Here is a 21373-nt window from a genome sequence, read left to right on the forward strand (position 1 = left end):
AGAGTCTTGGACAAAATGAGAGAGGGGAGGGGGTATCTATAGCTTCTGTGAACAAATCCTAGCCATTGATCTTGAAATTACATGATTAAATCTTGGTCATTCATTTTTTCCTCTTTGTCTTATGGTGACAATTATCCTTATGACATCATGCTTACCTCATTATGCTTACATCATCAAACCATGTGTCTTGCACCCGACTGTGTACGTGTCTTACATCCAACGGTACAGGTATTTTTTATTCAACCATACACGTAATCCCTTACATGTCCCTTCATCATTTTGGCATTAAGATAGAGAGAAAATTAATATAAAATCCGTGCAAAATATAGCCCCTAGGCATTTCTCTACCTATCTTGTCATTCTGCATCAAATTGGGTATTTTTTGGTCCTGACTTACTTAGGACTACTGGGACATGCTTTGGCACCATTTTCTCAGCTCAAATAAGTCCACATGACATTATATAACATGCCTAGAGAGGAAGTAATGCTCTTCCCTTGTTCTTCTATTAATTAATAATATTTATTTCAGAGTAAACTTTACCGAATTCTTTCTACCGGTCCATGATTCTAAGAATCTATCTCTGGGTACTAATACTATTGAGTCATCAAAGGAAATTTCTCTAATTTTTCGTAAGTCAAATTTCAACTTCTAGGCAGTTTACTTTGACTTTTCCTGAATAGTGTATAAATAGGTTTTAAATTCTATTAAAGCCAACCTCTTCGCTTTCTAGGGATGGAGTTGTTTTTAAAACTGTATTTTAAATAATTCAATTTCTGCTAATATTGCAAATTAGTCAAAGCCTTCCATAAATTCCTTCTAGGGGTATTTTTGTCATTTTTAGCCTTATACGGGCTTTTGGACCTCATTCCTTATTTTGTCAGAATTTTTTAAAGTATTCAAGCCTCCTTTGCATCACTGCTCCTTTTCGGCCTGAAACTTTCCAAATTTACATTTTAGGTTACCGCTCGGGTTTAGCCTCATGGATCTTCTTACTGAGGTTTTAAGTACAACTTTTGCTCCTTACTTATCTCAACTCCTTATACTCGACCCCTAGACTTCACATACAGGGCTTAACATATCATTTTTCATTTTCTGGGATTTTCTAAATTTTTTGGGCATAATTTTCATTTTGCCCTTACCAGTCTGAAACTTTACGAAATTATGATTTTGCCCTTGGTTTGGCTTAACCCAATAATACACCTCCTTAAGGCCTCCAACATAACTTTTGACCTATATTCATCTCTATTTCTCATTCTTGGGCCTCAAGCCTTCATTAGAGCCTCTAACTTTCTATTTTCCTAGTCCCAGAAAACTTTCCCTTTGCGATTTAGTCCCTAGGAATCCCTATGTCCTTTAAGGGAACCCCTGAGACCTCTACTAAAAGGGGTATGGTAGCCTGTCCATTTTAGGATAATTCTGGTACTTCTAGACCTAAAATTTAGGATGTGACAATTCTCCTCCTCTCAAAAAAAATGTCGTCCTCGAAATTTTTGGGTCAAACATCTATCCTTACCCTTAATGAGAGGTCAACTTAGGAGAATATCCCTACTTATACTCAACTTTGGCTTCTTCAACTTTCCATTATACCTCATTGCCAAGTTTCAATCCTAGAATTCATACTTACATAAGTTTTCATGTCTTACTTTTCTATCATTTATATGAGCATGGCTTTCACCTTTAAACATTTTATTGTTGCCGCTCGCCTTTTTCCTATACTTTAGGCCCATCCATTCATGATAATATTATGACAGTGCACCTATCTTCATGGTATTTTATTGTACCATGGCATTTCAGCTTCCTCTACTACTGCCTTTATCAGGTCTTTTGACATATTCTGCTATTCTCATCTTTGCCTTAAGGGCCTATTTTCTTTCTTTTACATTCTCATTTCACATATAGCTTGCTGAATACATATTGCTCAGGACTTACAACTCTCAGTTCCCTCAACCATTACTTTTCTTTCTTCCTTTCATTGACTAGAACAGAATTGAGCTCGGTCTAATCAACAATAATTGTATTTGTAGAAAATCTAAGGGTACTCTTTCTATACTAAACAACCAACCTGAGGAGGTTTTCCTATCTTAAACTTATCCTTGGTCATCTTATTCTTGTGTGCCCCAAAGAGATACCACCCTTATGGCTCAGCAACTTTCCCTTAGGCTTCGTCTACTGCGATCTTAGGAGCTATTATGCTTTGCCATAAGCCTCTTCAGGATCCACTGTGACCCTGGATTCTTTCATATTCTACTCCAGCCATGTTCTGCTCTTTGGGAGCCTTTAGACTAGTGGACTAAGTTAAAGAATAAGTCATCTACCCTCATCTAGTAACTTGACTGATTATTCCCTAAGATTGATCACATATGCCGGTATTACCTTCTTAGACCTTCCTCAATCCTTTTTGTCAACTCTAGAATCATTCATCTTTCCTGCCTTTTCTTTTCTCTTAACTTTTAGCTACCTCAGGCCATTTTCCTTTCATTTTGCCTCTTTAATTCTCTAGGCCATTGGTCCACCTCTCTAGCCTTCAGGGCTTGTCATCATATCCATACTAATTTTCCATACCTTATGAATTCTCTTTATCATCTTATAAGGAGAGGTCTTGTAAAATTATCTCTATTACCTTCTCAGATATTTCATCCTTACATTACTCTTGGCCAGTTCCATTCTCATTGGGGTGAGGTCAACTTCATGAGCCTTTCCTCAGCTGCTGTTATTCTTTCGTATAGGAGGATGTATAGCTCACACTAGAGCAATGTCAACTCGACCACTTTCCCTTCCTTAATGGAGGACATAACACTTTTATAGCCATGATGTCAACTCTACCACTCTAGAAGGACACGCTGTTACCTTCACAACATTATCAACCCCATCGTAATTGTTTCCCTTTCTTCTCTTTAGAGGACAGCTCACTCTTGGTAGAGCAGCGGCAACTCTAAGTCAAAGGACCACCTCCTAATTTCTTGAGAGACACTCTATGGCCAAGACCTTCTGATTACTTAATCTCTATCTCGACACATTCTTATATGTCCAATCCCTATTAGGAGAGCCTCTCAACCTGACTCGTTCAATTATTTTCGCAGTGGTATTTATTAGTGGGAATTTTGTCTCTTGAACTCTATACTAGCCTGAGTGATATGGTTGCACTTCTCATAGATGCCTTAGGGATACAAAAGAGTACTATTTAGTCCCCAACATTATCAAGTATCTATACATTATTGGGAACTTACCTATCTCTCTCTATATATCAGTTCCTAGTGCAACCATCAACTATCACATTCTCATCTATGTCTATTCAGCTCTATCCTTAAGAGTGATCTTTCCTGACATTATTGTTTCTAATTTTCCTTACCTCTTGACCAATTATTCCTATGGTTAGATATTGATTATTATGTACTGATCACACCACATAGTGAATATCCAATCATCTTGCTGTGTTGAGTCTAGGGTAGGCACCTAACTCATCATCAATTCTTCATTAAATATCATATAATCTCTATCCTCTTGATTTTCTATCCCTAAGGGATTTTTATCTTTATTTAGATATTTAAACAAGCCTCAAGCATCTTGTCTTGTTACATTGCCTCTATCGAGGTCATATTGATTACTTAAGGTTTAGGTTGCTACTCAATTCCCCTACTAGGGTACTGACTCATATCCTTGACTAGCTTACTGTACTCTCAATCATTACCCCCTGGGGGAGTCCTCTGACTTTGACTCATACCCCGATTAAGCTCTCTTAGCTCAACTATTTCTTTCCTGAGAAGCAGTCTCTTAGCAGTGGCTACCTATCTCTTAGGTTACTTTCTGTCATTCCTTACTTCTCCTCTATATCCATTTTTCTTAGAGAAATTACCTCAATCTCTTAACCTTTATTAGACCAATCCTCATAACCTATTACTTCCTAGGTAAGATTTTCTCTCATATCGGGTTTGCTTGACCAGTGCTCTATTTATACCTTGGTCAAAACCTTTGTCAGAACTTTTATTATGTTTAAACATTTTCTAGAACCTTTACTCTGACATCAAAATGAATCATCCTTCCTTCAACCCCTCAGAGTACGTATTTGGAAGGTTACGGTTCAAGAGGATCACAAAACAAGCCCATGGATTGAAAATTTAACATTTGTTTCTCGGGTTAATGCCAACTAGTTAACTTCCAGATTTTCAGTCCAACTTTGAAAATAATAACTAATTATAGAAAAAGCGTATTGAGGTGGTTCAAAATTCTGAAGCTCTTTTAGTTCTCTACAGGGAAAAAATATAATATTGGACATAACCCTTGCCAATCATACAATTTATTTGTTGAAGTTTATTGTTCATTTGGTAAAAACTGTACTTTCTAATTTCTCTGTCCTAAATTTGATCAAGTATAACTCTTATCACACAATTTATTTTTAGGCAATCTATAACTTATTTTAAAGCTTAGGATGTGTACTTCACGCATACCGAATTTCATTGATAGACTCAATTGTTTGCTTTACCACCATTCTGTCACTAATTCGTGATTTACTTAGGGATAACTTATTCCCCTTACTTGTGTTAACAATTCATGATTAATTCCTTTCTTGCATAATACCATTTCATCAATCCATAAACTATTCTCATACATTATTATAGTTAATTATACATACCATCATCATTATTTATCATCACATAATATTAATGGCATGTTCATATCATACATTAACATACAGATTATACAATGTAATCTAATAAATTTCATCAATTCTTTTCCTCTTTCCTTGCTTCCACTTTAAGCATCCTTTGCTTGATCATTATCACTTATTATGGTTGATTAAGAGAGAGTGAGATTCGGAAAAATCTCAGTAGCAAACATTACCATTAATGCATGCAAGATGGATACAAGTGTATGACATGCTTACTTGATCTAGCTCATACTTACTTATAACATTTTCTCATGCTCAATGTTTCACATAAACATGCATGATCATATTAAACATCAATGAAACAGAGCATCATAATTGCATTTACATCACATATCATCATTAAATCACATAATGCACATCAACACACAAGCACGCACATCAAGCACACAAGAAAGGCAAGTTCACTACCTTGTATCCTTAAACTTTCTTCTTAATCCCCTTTGCTTCCAACCATTAAGGTTGCTTGCTCAACCTTTGACATTCCTATTTCTTGATGTCTCATGACCCTAAATGCATTAACACATCATTTCCATTCATTCATTAGAGCTATGATAATCAACAGCATCAATACTTTGTTTTCTTTAAACTATATTCAAAGGAATTAATTTTAGAGGATTTATTCTCCCGCAGTTTTACCGACAGAGGCATGATCGGGAAAATTTCAAAATAAATAGTTAGAGGTGGAGAAAAATTCTAAAATTTTTTAGATCTTATCCTCATATGAAAAGATGATTTTTCATGAATAGAAATGTATTTTTGGAGGTCTAGAAAAATTATGAAAGGTTATAAGTGAATAGTAACTGATAAAACTTCAAAATGATTTGAAATGGAGATATAATTTGTGGGCCATCCTAGACCATTAGTGGGCTGCGTATTGGGCTAGGAAAAGGCCCAAAATTCATGCAAAAAACCTAGCCAACTAATGGTAGCCCAATTAAGCCCAATTTTACATAAATATCAAGGGAATATTCTAGGGTTTGCACTCTTGGTGTGATCTGAAAATTTTTATACTTGATGGCAGCCATTTGTCCTCCTTATGTGACACAATCATACGTCCAAATGGTAAGGAAGAAGGCAGGTTATTTTGCCTATAAATACCCCTCCCCCAAAAATATGGAAATAGTTAGAAAATTGGTAAAGCAAGAGGAGGTGCTACTAAAACATTTTCTTGAGCTGAAACTTGAATTGGATAAGTGCATTTGGGTAAGAAATCATCAAGCTTTAGTTAAGGATTCACCAAGGTATGTCTAAGCTTTATTATAGTTAAGATTAAAGCTTGTTTCGGTTAGGTATTTGAATTAAAAATTCAAGGATAAATGCTATGTGATTTCGGCCAGCATGCTTGGACTTTAGGAAAGGATAGAAACTCTAAATATGAAGTGGGATAAGCATATTTAAGTGGTGCTTGGATTGATTTTTGGAAGAAAACCAACTTAGGCTTTCTTATGCTTCATTTTAGCCAAGAAGAAATATTGGGGCAAGAGTTTGTTTTACCTTGGTTTGATGATTCCAATAACTTTAAAATGTGTTTTTGTGTAGGGAAACACTAAAGGGAAGTGTTTAAAGTCATTGGAATCAAAATAAAATTTTTGGAACATCTATGCCTCCTATTTAGCCAAGACAGATTGAAAGGGAAAGAATTTGATTTTCATAAATCTAAATTGATATTTGGATTCTACATAAAAAATTGTATAGAAATAAACCAAGAGATTATTGGAATTAAAGGAGGAACAATTATGTCAAAAATCAAGAAAAAGGGGGCTTAATTAAGCTGAATGTCAGGCAGTAGTGTCTATGCTTGAATTATTGATAAATTGGAATATGTTTATGTATGAATTGATAGATTTTGTGGAGAAGAATCAAGGAGGACATTGACCCCTTGAAGAGGCCAAATTATATTAAGTGAACAAGGTAGTATTGAATCTAATTTGATTGTTTTTTTTGCTTACTTAATGTGTATGTGTTGCTTGCTTTATTTTTCTATAAATTGATTAATTAATATTATGGTATGGAATGCTCTTGATATTTGATATGCTTTGGCCAAATGCATATTGATATGGAATTTTGAACATGAATTAATTTCCTTGATGGAACAATATTCTATTCATGGTATTGGAATTGATTATTGTGCATTATGACATATCACATTTTGTAAGGCATGATCAACATGATAATTATGATTCATTGCTACTGAGATTTCTATGAAATCTTCCTCTCCCCAGTGTATAAATAGTAATAAGAATCTCAGGTGGTGTTACCAAAGGCAAGGAGAAAGGAAAGGGATTCACTTGGAGAACAAGGAAGTTTATTATTATCAAAATGATGTTTTGTAATTATATACATTGTTATGTATTATTGTAAACTATGTTGAAATATGATATCATTAATCAAGGATTTATGTGTGAGTATATGTTATATGATTGGAAAGGCTATGTGAAGGGAAAAGAGTAAAAACTCCAAAAAGGGAGATAAAAGTTGACTTTTTGGGAGTAAAGTTTGACCAACACGATTTTGAGCAGTTGGATGAATCTGGATCTGAAATTTGGCACATTAATAGATCTCATTTTTATCTTTAAAAAAGTAATCAATCACTAAATTTGGAGTTTTGTGCTAAGAGATATACTCTTCCAAAATTGGGCTAAAACACTGAAAAATTGGAGAATGAGCATATGAACAGTGCAACTTGGCAAATTTTTTGGCTCTATTTCATGATGATATGATGCCAATGATTATTTTTTCCTTATGATAAGATTCAAATAGAAATTAGAACCATCTTGTTTTGATTTTTCTACATTTGGTTATGAATTTTCAAAGTTGACAAAAAAATTTTGAACAGTGAATAGTGCACGAAAGCTCTCTATGAGCCAAGGTCACAACCTGGAAATTTCAGGTCATGACCTAGCAGCAAAGATTGCCTCTATGACCTTAAATCATGACCTGGAGGTACCAAGTCACAACCTGAACTGATTTGTTAAGAAATTTCAAAAAAACTTGAAATTTTCTTTACCCAACTCTTATATAATGATCCTAAAGGGTTCCAATTATCGTATAATGGGATAATAAAAGAGGTGTCACACTTTTTGGTATATCAGAGTAAAGGTTCTGGCTTACTCTAATATGCTCTAATTATGTAATAAGTTTGCTATGGATTAAAGGTTTTAGGTGTGTTTGATAAATGTCTTGCTAGTAGTGCTCTGTGGTACTGTATGGTATTGTATTGCCTATGTTATCTTGAATATGTTGCATTGTATTGTTTGTTTGGTTTGCTGCAACATGGGGAAAGAAAAGAAGTCAGAAGGTATGGTATATTGTGAAAGCGATTGCTTAGTGGAGTTTGTTAACCAGAGAATGTCTGGAGAACTGTACCCAGAATGGTATCATCCTCAGGTAGGAGAACCCAATAATCTTTCTCCCCCATTAGGACACTATTACCACCTGTTTCCTAAGGAGACAAAGGACAATTGTTCCAAAGTGGGCTCTAATCAAATAATAGAGCTACAGGGGATGAGGCAGGGTCTAGTACACAGCCAGTGGATATACAGCCGAGACTACATACGCGGTCAGTGCCTAGACCAAGAAATCATGATGATGAGGTAGGCCCCAGTAGAACTTTACCTCCAAGGAAGAGGTCATCATCAATGCCTAAGGAATTTAATACGATTGAGGATCTAATTAAAGAATTCAAGTACTTGGATAGGTACATTAAGAGGGATAAAGATCAGTATGCCACAGTTTATCTTGACTTCTTTTGTTGGGTCAGGTGATTGTATTCATCAGTTAACAAGGAAAGTGAGACCTTGGATGCAGATATGTGGGGTACGGTACTGCTATCCACTCTTCCAAATACATGGATATGGAAAGAAGCCAGACCATTTATCTGTGACAGAGTAGATAGGTGTACTTTTGAGCAGATACTAGATGTCTCAGAAGATTTTGTTAATTCTACTTTTTCTTTTCTAGGAGGATTCTTAATAGTTATGTTAACTAAGTGACTTTTGATACGACTGGCTGTGACTAATGAAACTATGCTACTATTTGTATATGAACGGGTTATATATAAAAGTAAAGATTATATAGCAATGTTATTCTTTGTGAAGTTAAGAGTGTTAGATTAAAGGTTTTAATGATAACAAATTAAGCTTTTATGTGTCTTTACAAATTTGTTAAGTTGATCGATCAAGTAATCGATTAATGGTTAATCGATTACTTGTCAAATAACTGCTCCTTCTGTCTTAGTCACTTAACATTGAACTTGATCAATAATGTGTTAAATAATTCTAGTTTTATGGGTTGATCAATCAAATGATCAATCATTGACAACACTGGTTAGTGAAAAATGTTACAACAAATTATCGATCAATTGATTGATAATCTATTGTTTGATTAAATGTCAGGAAAAAGCCATAAAACCTCCTAGAGTACAACACAGCTTTTATCGATCACCTGATTGATCAAACATTAATCGATATGAACTTAGATAACTGGTAAAGTCTCCCTACGTATCTACTATATTGAACAATTCACTTATTATCGATCACGTTATTAATTATTGTTTATTTGTTAAAATATTTTTCCAGTTAATAAAAAATGGATTCTGTATTTTTAGCAAAATCAAGTTCTCACTGTCCATGATCAATCAGTTGATCAATCATCCTTTTATCGATAAAATGATCGATCATCATGGTCTTTGCATCCTCTTTTCACATCACATGATTGATCAAAGTCTTTCGCTAATCTTTTCTAAAAATATTTTTAGACAGTCATTTATTCATCACATAATTGATTAATCATTAATCGATCATCATCTATTCTATGCACTTCACTAAGAAAGTTTTCTTTGAACCAATTTTCGATCACTTGTTTGATCATCCCTTTATCGAAGAAGTGTTCGATCATCATATTCTGAAAATGAATTTCACTCATATTTAGCTTAATCGATGATATGATCGATCAAATGTTTTTCGATCATCTGTTTGATCAATGCTCATTTCATCACTTAAATAGTTCTTCACATAATCCTTCATAAGACTTATGAATATTATATCTTTAAGCTTTTCTTAGCCTTCTTGAAACTCATAATTCTCTTTCTTAAGATACAAAGGCTGTATATTTGAAAGAACCAAGCTATGCATAGTATTTCAAATTTACTTCACTGGTAAAGTTCACTGTGTTCATATTTCATCGTTTACTGATAAGTTCTTCGATCATCGTATGATCTATAATCTATTCGATAAATGCATATTTTTGCAATATGTTCTCTCCTTGTAATCAATCGATAACTTGATTGATCAAAGGTGTATTGATCAAGACATCAATCAAGGAAGTTCAGTTTACTTTCTAAATATCTGGTGATTGATTTTGTGTTTTTCAACTATTGCATCAATGTCAAGAATCATCATTTCTTCTGTTACTTATTCCAATTTCCTTGAAGAAGAAAACTTATTTGTGTCAATAGACTTATGCAGATTACGAAGCACAACGGTTATTTTATAGCCCTTAACCTACTGTGTCAGAAGCATTAATGGTGAACTATCACTATAATTGCTGAACACATGCAAGTAACCTTCCAATGGCTAGATGCTCTTCAGTCTAATGGATAATTAAAATACTCCAACTATAAAAGGTGAGAAGAGCATTGAATGAAGTATTAAATACATGAGCTACCGTCTATTGAAAACTTACTATTGTATTCAATACTTTGTTTTACCGAACTTCAATATTTATCATTCATATACTCTGTAAGAGATTTTAATATATCTTTCTTTACTCAAATTTGAGGTAACTTAAGAGTATGGACTCTTGAGGGGATTGTAACCTTACGGGTAGTAAGAGGGAGTGATTGAGAGATTCAATTACTGTACTATGACAACAAGAGCCTGTTTAATCTTGAGAATATAGTAGAAATCTCAGAGGTGTTCTGAGGATTGGATGTAGTTCAGGTGGTTGAGATCGAACCAATATAAACTATGTGTCTTCATTCTTTAGTGAAAACTTCCTAACTTATCTTCTCTGTTTTATCTGCTTGATTGTTTTATTTAGTTCACCCAATCTACCCCCTTCTTAGGTGAAGTTGCTACTAACAAATAGAAGATAGTAAGTACAATGAGGATAAGATACAAGATACAAGGGGAAGAATAGAACAAGCCTCCCTATTGATCTAATTCAAATAATAATGGACCAATTAGAGAAACAACAGTAGACGATACAAGAGTTACGAATAATCTAAGCTTATGGAGAGAAAGGAAGAGATGTTGCAACAGTAGCAGCAGTGATAACAGTAGTAGTAGTATAGTTACAATAAATCGAGCAAGGAGCGGTTGGGATAGCCCAACCCGTCTAGCCCCAACTCTAAGAACTGATATTAGAATAGGCAAGCCCTTCAAGGGAAATGGATAAGTTGCAATATTGGATTACATACTTTGGTAAACATAATCTACTAGTGTTTAAGGGCACACAAGAATCATCATTTCTTCGACTACTTCATTATGCAATAACCTCAAATAATAGAAGTAGTCCTGGTAGACCATAATATATTGATTCAGGGTCTGGTCTATGTGCCTACCGAGCTCAATGAATTCTTGGAAGATACTATTGTAGTTTTTAAATTCCTTTCTTACCAACAATGGTCTCTTCTTAACTGGCAGATCTTTGGCTTTAAGCTGTTCTGGCCTTACCATCCTGATAGGTACTGCCCTGATGGCATTGGGACCCGCCTCGTTAGGATGTGGTTGAGGTCTTGTGGTGCTCTGGGCATCCCCTTTCTCTAACTTGACCAGGTCATTAGAGTTCTCTTTCAAAATTATATCCTCTATCTCCCAGAGAGGCCGGTAATATCCGAGTGGTGGAGTCAGATTATCGGGGTCAGAAACATGTGGATGGTACCAATCTGGGTACGGTTCCCTCGGCAGCCTTTGGTTTACCGTTTCCCCAGAGTCATCACTACAGCAGGCCATGGCTTATCCTGCACTCAACTCAATTTATAGCATACCATCCCACCCAGATATAATCCAACTAGAATAATTCAATCAATAATCACACTTCATAATTAACAATAACAATCAGTCAACAATATTCAATTATTGTGCACAACACATAACAATAAACACAGTGCACAAAAACAGAGCCAGAACCTTTGCTCTGATACCAAAAAAGGATGTCACACCTCTCTTTATAACTCATTATACGTCAATTGGAACCAATATAACGTGTTTTGCAGCGTTTCCGGATGAAAAATTTAAAGTTTAGAATTTACTGTTCATCCTGTCCATACACTGTTCATCTGAAAATGGGCCAACTTTAAAAATTCATAACTAAATCTAGAAATATCGAAGTGGTTCTAATTTTCACACGAAGCTGGCTAAGAGTTCTGTGGAGGAAAAATAATCATTAGGTCCAATTCCATCTAAAATAATTCCACGGAATTCGTCAAAATGTACTGTTCATTTGGTAAATTTTTGAATTTCCAATATGTTTGCCCAACTTTGGGAGGGCATAACTCTTAACACACAACTCCGAATTTGATGAATTACCACTTGATTTAAAGCTAAAAATGAGATCTATTACTGCCAAATTTCACGCCTAGATTCTCACAATTGCTCATTATTTTATGTGCCACAAGTTTGGCACTTTTTAGGGAATTTCTATCCCCTAATTACCCCTTTCTCTTTTTTCCACATCCATTCCATAATGTACCATGCATAACTTTAACATTAGGGCATGAGAATAAAGTATAATACACATCATAACATCATCCATAACTAGATACCATCATTACATAAAGTTCAATAATACCTTACACAACATAACATAACAACATTAATTACATATTGCTCCACTATCCCAATACCAATTCCTTGCCTTGATCCATGCTTGGTCCATTTCCTAATTAGTGCATAGAATGACATAGGAGGAATGAGATTTCAAAGAAATCCCAGTAGCATATGGATTATAATTATCATGTAAATCAATGCAAGTTCAATTGTGACATGTTCATGCAATTCAAACCATTCCCAACTCATAGGAATTCATGCCAAATACCATGCAAGGAGAGGAACATCATATCATCCACATTAACATACCACAAAGCATTTGGCCAAAGCATAATCAATGTCAATCAAACAATCAAGATCACCACAAAGTTCCTCCAAATCCAAGCAACAGCAAATCACAACAAACAAGCAAGATGAACAATCAAATTATAATTTAAAGCTACCTTTGTAAAGCTTGTCCACTTAATTCCTTCAAGGAGCAATGCTTCTCCTTAATTCCTCCTCTTAATGCCTATTAAACCAAGCACAAACATAGGCCACATTAATCACAAAACAACTTAATTCTAACACTTTAACATAACAATTCCCCCCTTTTTCTTTGATTTTCAACAAAAAGATTCCTCCTTTAGGATCAAACTTCTCATGACCCAATCCTACACAATTTTTCATGAGGAATCCAATGGTGCAATCAGATTTTTAAAATTCAAACTCCTTCCCCATGATCCTCACTTGGCCGAATAGGGGGCTATATGCTTCCAAAAATTCTATTTTTGATTCCAATGATTTTAAACATCTTCCAACATTAAATCCCTACACAAAAACATGTTTTAAATCCATTGGAATCATCAAATCAAGCAAACTCAAATTGCTTCTGCATGAACAGTGCAAAACGAAAATGAAGAACCAAAACCCTAACTTGGCTTTCTTCCAAAAATCAATCCATACACCACTTAATCTTGCTTATCCTACTTGATTATTAAGGTTTCTATCCTTCCCTAAGCATCACATATCTCAACAGAAATTTTCAAATTTTTCCAGCATTTTCCCAAGCAAAAATCCTTGTTTAATCAATGTAAAACTTAGGGATATTGATGCTTGGACATACCTTAGTGTTTCCTTGAAGTAGGTTGGATGATTTCTTGCCTAAAACACCTCAAAATTTCGTGCAAGTGTGGCTGGATGAACAGTGGCAGAGTTTCCCCTTATTTTTCCCAATTTTCTAACATTTTTAATGTATTTTCAAGGGGTATTTATAGAAAAATTCCATCTACCCTCTCCCTTCTGATTTGCACAAATTGGGACAGCTCAATGGGGTTATGTGGCAGCCATCAAGTGTGAAAAATATTCAGATTTGAACAAGTGGCATTTCTCTAGATTTTTCCACAAAAATATCCCTTAATTTCACATTTTATTTAATAAAATGGTGGAATCTGGAAAGTGCATGAAATTTGGCCTTTAATAAGTCCATTATGGGTCCTACAAATGGTTTGGGTTGGCCCAGAAAGAAGGCCCACAAACCAAATCACTATCTCAAACCAATTAAAAACTTTATCGGTTACTATTCACTAGTAACATTTCATAATTTTTCCAGACATCCAAAAATTCCTTTCTCTTCATGATAATTCACCTTTTGATGTGAGAATATGATCTGATAATTTTCAGAATTTTTCACCACCTCTAGGTATTTATTTTTAATTTTCCCTGGTTAGGCCTTTATCAGTGTCACTACGGGAAAATAAATTCCCTAAAATTAATCCTTGAGATTCCAAGGCCTAAAATCAATTTTATAAATTCAAATAAACATTTATATGAATTTTCCATTAATCTCCCAAATTTAATGAGGCCTTTAACTCATTAAAATAATTATTTTTTTTATTTTTCCAGTAATTTCCCGAAAAACCTCTATTTATGGGAAATTCCATCATAATTCATTTTCACCGAAATTTCACCTTTCAAGCCTCAACCGAGTTTCCAAAACCTCTAGTCTCCACTTTCCCATTTTTTGGGGATTTTCTGGAATTTTTCTCAAATTTTCTCGTTTTGCCCTTCCTAGATTGATACTTACGAAAATGCCAGCCCGGACCTCCTCGGGGTTTCACATCAAAAGTTGTTTCATCTCCCTGTCTAGTTCCTACATTAACCCTCATCCCAATTTTTAATCCCTTATAGCCAGGTGAAAATTTTTGGGATGTGACAATTTTTAAGGAAGATTCACTTGTAAAAGTGCACATTAATGAAGAACTCAACGTCTCGAGACCATGCAAACCATGTTAAAATGGATTTGACACTGCTAACGTGGTTATAAGAAAATAGGCCCCTAATTAACATAGTTACCAAACATCAACACTTTGAACTAGGTCTCCAAGCTTCAGGCCTAAGTATAATACAAACAATACCAAGCCCATTATTGAAACAATATGTAACACATACTATAAATAATCACGGTTCATCCACAAAAGTCACATGCAAAATCCTAAGGCCTCCGGCAACCAATACTTAAACACAGTTCAATATGACCATTACAAGTTAAATAAACAAATCGCTAATCGATAAAGAGTATACAAAAGATAAGGACCTTATGTGGCAATATACAATTCCTTCGACATATACAAAAAGAAGCAGAGGCAATACTAGAAGCTGTGAAAGCTTAGGCTTCTGGATTCTTCTCTGACAGTGAACCCCTAGAACTTTCACCTGAAGATAGATTAAGCCATGAGGTGAGACAAAAGTTTCAGTAACTAATATTCCAATTCACCATACACACCAATATGTGCTCATAAGGTGTCAAATGGGATAGCTATAAATAATAAGTAATTATGCATATATCTCAATGTCACTATTCTCAGGATTTAGAATTCAATTTTCAAGTCTCATAATAATATGTCAATGTTATCATGCGAATGTAATCCCAATGACCACATTTCCTCACTATAAGAGGAGCAAGAGCCAAAATGGCTAATCTCTCACTTTGAAAGATAAACCTAAGCTAATCCCTCGCTTCGGGGGATACGAATAAAAGAGGACATTCCCTCACCATGGGGGAAGCATTGGAAGCCAACCATAATGCATTAATGGAGGCACTCTGTCACATCCTGAGAAATTTCACCTGGATATAGGAAGTTAAAAATTAGGATAAGGATCAATGTAGAAACTAGACAAAGAGACGAAACAACTTTTGATGTGAAACCCCGATAAGGTCTGGGCTGGTATTTTCATAATTGTCGATCTAGAAAGGGCAAAATGAAAAAAATTGAAAAAATTCTAGAAAATTCCCAAAAAATAGGAAAAATACAAATTAGAGGTTTTGAAAACTTAGTTGAGACTCAAAAGGTGAAATTATTATGAAAATAAATTGTTATAGAATTTCTCGTAGACAGAGGCTTTTCAAAAAAATATTAGAAAATCAAAGAAAAATAATTATTTTAATTTGCTAGAGGCCTCAATAATTCTAGGAAAGATATGAAAAAATCATCTAAATATTTTTTTGAATTTATAAAATTGGTTTTATGCCTTGAAAGCTCAGGAATTAATTTTAGAAAATTTATTTTCTCACAACGACACCGATAGAGGCCTAATTGGGGAAAATTCAAAATAAATAGTTAGAGGTGGAGAAAAATTCTAAAATTTTTTAGTTCATATCCTTATATGAAAAAGGGATTTTTCGCAAAGAGAAATGAATTTTTGGAGGCCTAGCAAAATTTAAAGTTTCAAGATGGTTTGGGATTGTGATTCGGGTTGTGGGCCATCTTTTTAGGCCAGCCTAAACCATTTGTGGACCCTACATTGAGTCTAATTAAGGCCCAATTTTGTGCAGCTTTTGGACCTTACCATTTAATTAAAATAAAATCCAATTTTTATGAGATAATCATAGAATATTCTAGTGAAAAGCCACATGGATAGATCTTAAGGCTTCTTGCACCTGATGGCTACCAAATAACCCCTTTAGGTGGCATATTGGTCACCCAAATGGAGGGGGAATGACAGAAAATTTTTGTCTATAAATACCCTCCCAAATACAAGAAAATAGTAGGAAAATTGGAAAATCAAGGGGAGGTGCTGTCACTTTGAATACCTGACCATTAGATTGAAATTAAGAGGGAGTTTGGACAAGGAATTAGCTAGCTTTGATCAAGAAATCATCAAGGTATGTTCAAGCCTTGCTATCCCTAAGATCTAAGCTAGTTTTGGTTGGGTTTTTGGCATGAAATCTTAAGATGAAATGCTATCCATTTTTAGTCTGAATCTTCATGCATTAGGAAGGATAGAAACTTTAAATATCAAGTGGAATAAGCGTATTTAAGCGGTGTGTGGATTTATTTTTGGAACAAAACCAAGTTAGGGTTTATGTTGTTCAATTCGGCAAAAGGGAGAACTTGGTACAACAGTTTGTTTTGATGTGATTTGATGATTCTAGTGGGTTTAAAATGTGTTTTTCTATAGGGATATCCTAAAGGGAAGTATTTAAAATCATTAGAATCAAGAATGGAATTTTTGGAAAGTCAGATACCCCTGTTCAGCCAATGTGATTTGACAAGGAAGAAGTTTGAATTTTATATATCTAATTGAATATTTGAATTCCTCATAAAAAATTGTGTAGGATTGAGCCAAGAGATCATTGATTCCAAAGGAGGAACAATATTGTTAAAAATCAAAGAAAAAGGGGAAAGTGTGTAGGTTGAAGTTAAAGTGTGTGTTGAAGTTGTTTAGTTGTTAATGTAATTTGTATTCATGCTTGAAACAATAGGTTTTGTGAAGAGAAAACAAAAAGAGGAAAGTTACATCAAGGAGACTGAATTGTTCAAGTGTGAAAGGTAGCATTGAATTATAATTTAAATGTTTATCTTGCTTGTTTAATGTGATTATGTTAATTGCTTTGATTGATGAACTTGTGTTGTGATTATTGTTGGTTTGATGATATTGGTTTGTGTTTTGGCCAAATGCATGGAAATATGTTAATGTGAAAGTATTGATGTTCCTCTATTGTTGTGATGCAAAGTGTGATTTTGTGTAATTTGAGGATGTCTTGAAGTTCTAAAGCATGTCACATTATAACTTGTTTGATTTATATGAGAATTATAGTTCAATTGCTAGTAAGATTTTTATGAAATTTCATTCCTCCTACATCAATTTATGTCTCAATCGAAAGTGGCTCATCCATGGACAAAGGAAAGGAATTGTTAGTGGTAGTCTCACCTAAGAGGGGGGTGAATTGGGTGAATTATAAAAATCTTACGAATTTAAAACAATAAGCTAATGGAAACAGAGAGTGTGAATTAGAGAGATTTCACCGTAGAAAGAGGACACAGAATTTATACTAGTTTGGTCTTAACCACTTGACCTACGTCTAGTCCTCAGAACACCTCTGAGTATTCAACTATGTTCCAAGATTAATCGGGCTCTTAGTGCCTCATTACAGCAATTGATTCGCTCAATCACTCACCCTTACTACCCGTAAGGTTACAATCCCACTCAAAAGTCTACACTCTTGAGTTTCACGCAGAACATGATTTACGATGATAGATACAGACTCTCTCACAGAGTAATTAAATGAGAAACACTGAAGCTCGATAAATGCTAGAACAGAGTATTGAATGTAACAGTAAATAATTGGCAGAGGGTAGCTCACGTATTCAATCTGTTCATTTAATGCTTCTTCGCGCCTTTTATAGTTGAGGTAGTTTAATAACCATTAGACAGAAGAGCTTCTAGCCGTTGAGAGTTTGGTTGTGTGTCTTCCCAGTTGCAACGGTTTTCGCCATTAATGCTTCTGACAAGGTAGGTTACAGGCTACTTAAACAACTGTTGGAGAGCCGTTGAGTTCTTCTTCGTAATCTGTAATAGTACTTTAATTCAATATGTTTTTCTTTGCAGAGTAAGACTTAGATCAGACTGAACAAATAATAAGATGAATATTCATAGTTTAAAAGTAGAATCAATCAGTTCCTAAATGTTTTGAACAATAACTGGACATCCTTGATCGAAATAATGATCAATGACTGGTTGATCGATCAAGTTATCGATTATTCAGAGTGAGAACTTTTGACACAGGTAACTATGTTTTATCAATCAAGTAATGCATTATTGATTTATCGATCAAATGATCGATAAAAGGAAACAGTGACTTCATAAAGGTATGCAAAGAAAAAGAAGCTCAAGGTCTCTTTTGGTTCTGAATTTCTTTAAATAGAGAATTAAGACAAATATGAAGGCTGAAAAAAGCTTGAATAAAATAAACAACATATTTTGAGAATCATCGCAACTGATTAAAGTTTTACTGAGATCAGTCCATGATTGAACAAGTGATCAAACACTTGTTGATTCATTAGGCTATCGATAAATAGAGTGATATGGAAATAGATTTTCAAGGAATAATGATCGAACACTTTATCAATAAATGGATTATGGATAACCTTATCGATAAATGATAAAGAAAAATATACTCAGTGAAAACACAGACTGTATAAATTATCGAATAGATGATCGATTATGGAATGATCGATCAAGTGATCGATAAAATAGAACAAAGAGATTTAGTCCTGTAAAGACAAGGAACTGATTTATCGATCACGTTATGTGAGAAAAAAAACATACATGTAAACAAGTGATCGATCATATTATCGATAATTGGATTATCGATCAGGTGATCAAAAAACTATGATTTAAAGATAAGATACCGATGATCGATAATTCACTGATTGATCAAGTGATCGATAAGCCACTAGGATAGTAGCCTGCATATAGAGTGGGTTATAAAGCAGTGTTCGATCACGTTATCGAAAAATCACTGATCGATAAAGTGATCGATAAATGGTGATTAGGACAAAACATAAAGTGAGTAGAGTGCTTTACCATTTATCTGTCTTCTAATCGATGACCCATTTATCGATTATGTGATCGATAATTCCTTACCAGACTTGGGTCCCATTATCTGACAGTTATTCGATTATTTGATTATCAATCAATTGATTGATAATTTTCTGCAGACTTTTACACATAACTGAGTTAACAATGATCGATTAATTGATCGATCAATGCATTATCTATCAAGTTATTGATCAAAGTTTCTGCTAAGTTATTTATTTGTACAGAGATATTATCTATCAAGTTATTGATAAATCTTTGATCAATCAGGTGATCGATCAACATACTAAAACACATATTCTATAATTTGTTATCATCAAAACCGTAATCCTAACATTCTCCTCCTTTTTTATGATGATAAAACATAGGTGAGGAATTTTAACTACATAGCATCAAATAACAATGGGAATCAAATCACAAATACAACAAGGACTCTCAACAGATCAAAGTAGGATAGAAAAGCAACATATGAGAAAATTGAAAAATGAACTGACAAAGGTGAACTGTCAGAATTCATAACAATATCAGAAAACAAGGTGCATAACTGTCAAAATAAAACAAAGTACATAACTGTCATAAACAATAGTAAAAACAAGAAACTAAAGTAGGAAGAGTCCTTCTCCCCCTTTTTGTCAGCATCAGCAGAAGGGGAAGGAATAGAAACAGTAGGCATGGGAAGTGGAATAGGAAGAAGGGGAAGTTGAGAAAGTGGAGAGAAGGGTGGAAAGTGCAAAGAAGGGATTGGCTGTGGAACAGTGATAAGAGCTAAGGTAGCAGGAAGGGTGGGAGAGGTAGAGGGTACAGATAGTGAGGTAGAAACAGGAGAGGTGGGTATAGGTGAAGTAGGTGGTGTAGGCTCAGGGTGAGGAGGAGATGGTGGGTGAGAGAGTAAATCCTCAAAACTGAAAGAGGTATTGGGCGCATAGACATTGTTACAGAGGGAGGCTACATCCCCTTGAGCTCTTTGATTTCTCTATCAACATGATCAAACCTCTGAGAGACTTCCTTTTCTAAAACTACCATGGCTTGGTGATAGAGATCCAGAATTTTGGTGATGCCTTCAAATTTTCGGTCTGAGACTTCTCCATAGTCTTTGGCCGTGGTGTAAACTCTCCTCTCAAATTCTTTGAGTTCTGCTTGGAACATCTCTCTTATTGATCTCTCCAGAAATGAGGGTCTAAAGGTATAAGAGGGAGCTGTAATGGATTTAGCCTCATCCTGGGGCCTAGAGCTGCTGGCAGCTGGTTGCTTCCCTTTATCTTTATGAGTTATCTTCTATGAAGGTCTGAAGGGTATAGGAATTCTCATCTTGTTGAGCTGGGTGATACCAAAAGTAGGAACTTTTATCTTAAGTTCTTCAGGCTTAAAAGGGGCGATGTTATTTGCTTGAAGGATGTAAGTGGCCAATTGAGGATAGGGAATTGGTGTAAACTTGGATTTGTTAAGGACTAAATCCTTCATCTTATTAAAGATCAAATCCCCTATGTTGATCTTTTCACCACTGATTATCCTGGCCAGTAGCAAATAATCATCTTGAGTCAGATGTGTAAAACTTCCAGATTTGTTGATTATGCTTCTCGAATATATATAGTGGATTATTCTATAATAATCGCATATTTGCTTAGGTGGAAAGTTTAGTTCACCAGGGTAGTCACTACTTTGCATCAGAATTTTGTAGGCTTTGATGCCATTCATATCACCTCCTCTTAGAGAATCTTGGGTTCTCAGCAGTTCATTTAGCTTGGCATTAGAAATGTGGAAGGTTTGGCCTCTCAGCTTAACTCTTAGATAATCATTAATCAAATTACCCTGCTCATCATATTCTTCCACAGATTCCATATTACAATAGAACCTCTTAATCACCTTAGGACAATACTGTGACAACCGCTCTTTCAAAACCATTTTAGATTAAATCCAACAATTTATTTGAATGATTAACCATGATAGAAAAGAAGAAACCTTAAAATTTTAAAATCGCTATCATGGTTAAAAGAAATAAACTTATAATAAGAGTAACATCAATCGTTACCTTGGGCCTTGGACTTCCAAAGTCCAGAAATATCATTCAACCATTAG

General features: G+C 34.7%; 1 protein-coding gene across 1 annotated transcript; it reads right to left on the minus strand.

Moving 5' to 3' along the window:
• Nucleotides 1–19844: 19844 nt before the first annotated feature.
• Nucleotides 19845–20443, minus strand: LOC114759915 (cyclic AMP-dependent transcription factor ATF-5-like). Its single transcript, XM_028949147.1, has 2 exons — nucleotides 20289–20443; nucleotides 19845–20199 (listed from the first exon to the last, which is right to left on the minus strand). Exons 1-2 carry the CDS (start codon nucleotides 20441–20443, stop codon nucleotides 19845–19847), a joined length of 510 nt encoding a protein of 169 aa, XP_028804980.1.
• Nucleotides 20444–21373: the final 930 nt, after the last annotated feature.

The sequence above is a fragment of the Neltuma alba genome, unplaced genomic scaffold (genome assembly GCF_004799145.2).
Source record: "Neltuma alba isolate B1F8T4 unplaced genomic scaffold, ASM479914v2 tig00010918_pilon, whole genome shotgun sequence".
NCBI classification, from domain to species: Eukaryota; Viridiplantae; Streptophyta; class Magnoliopsida; order Fabales; family Fabaceae; genus Neltuma; species Neltuma alba.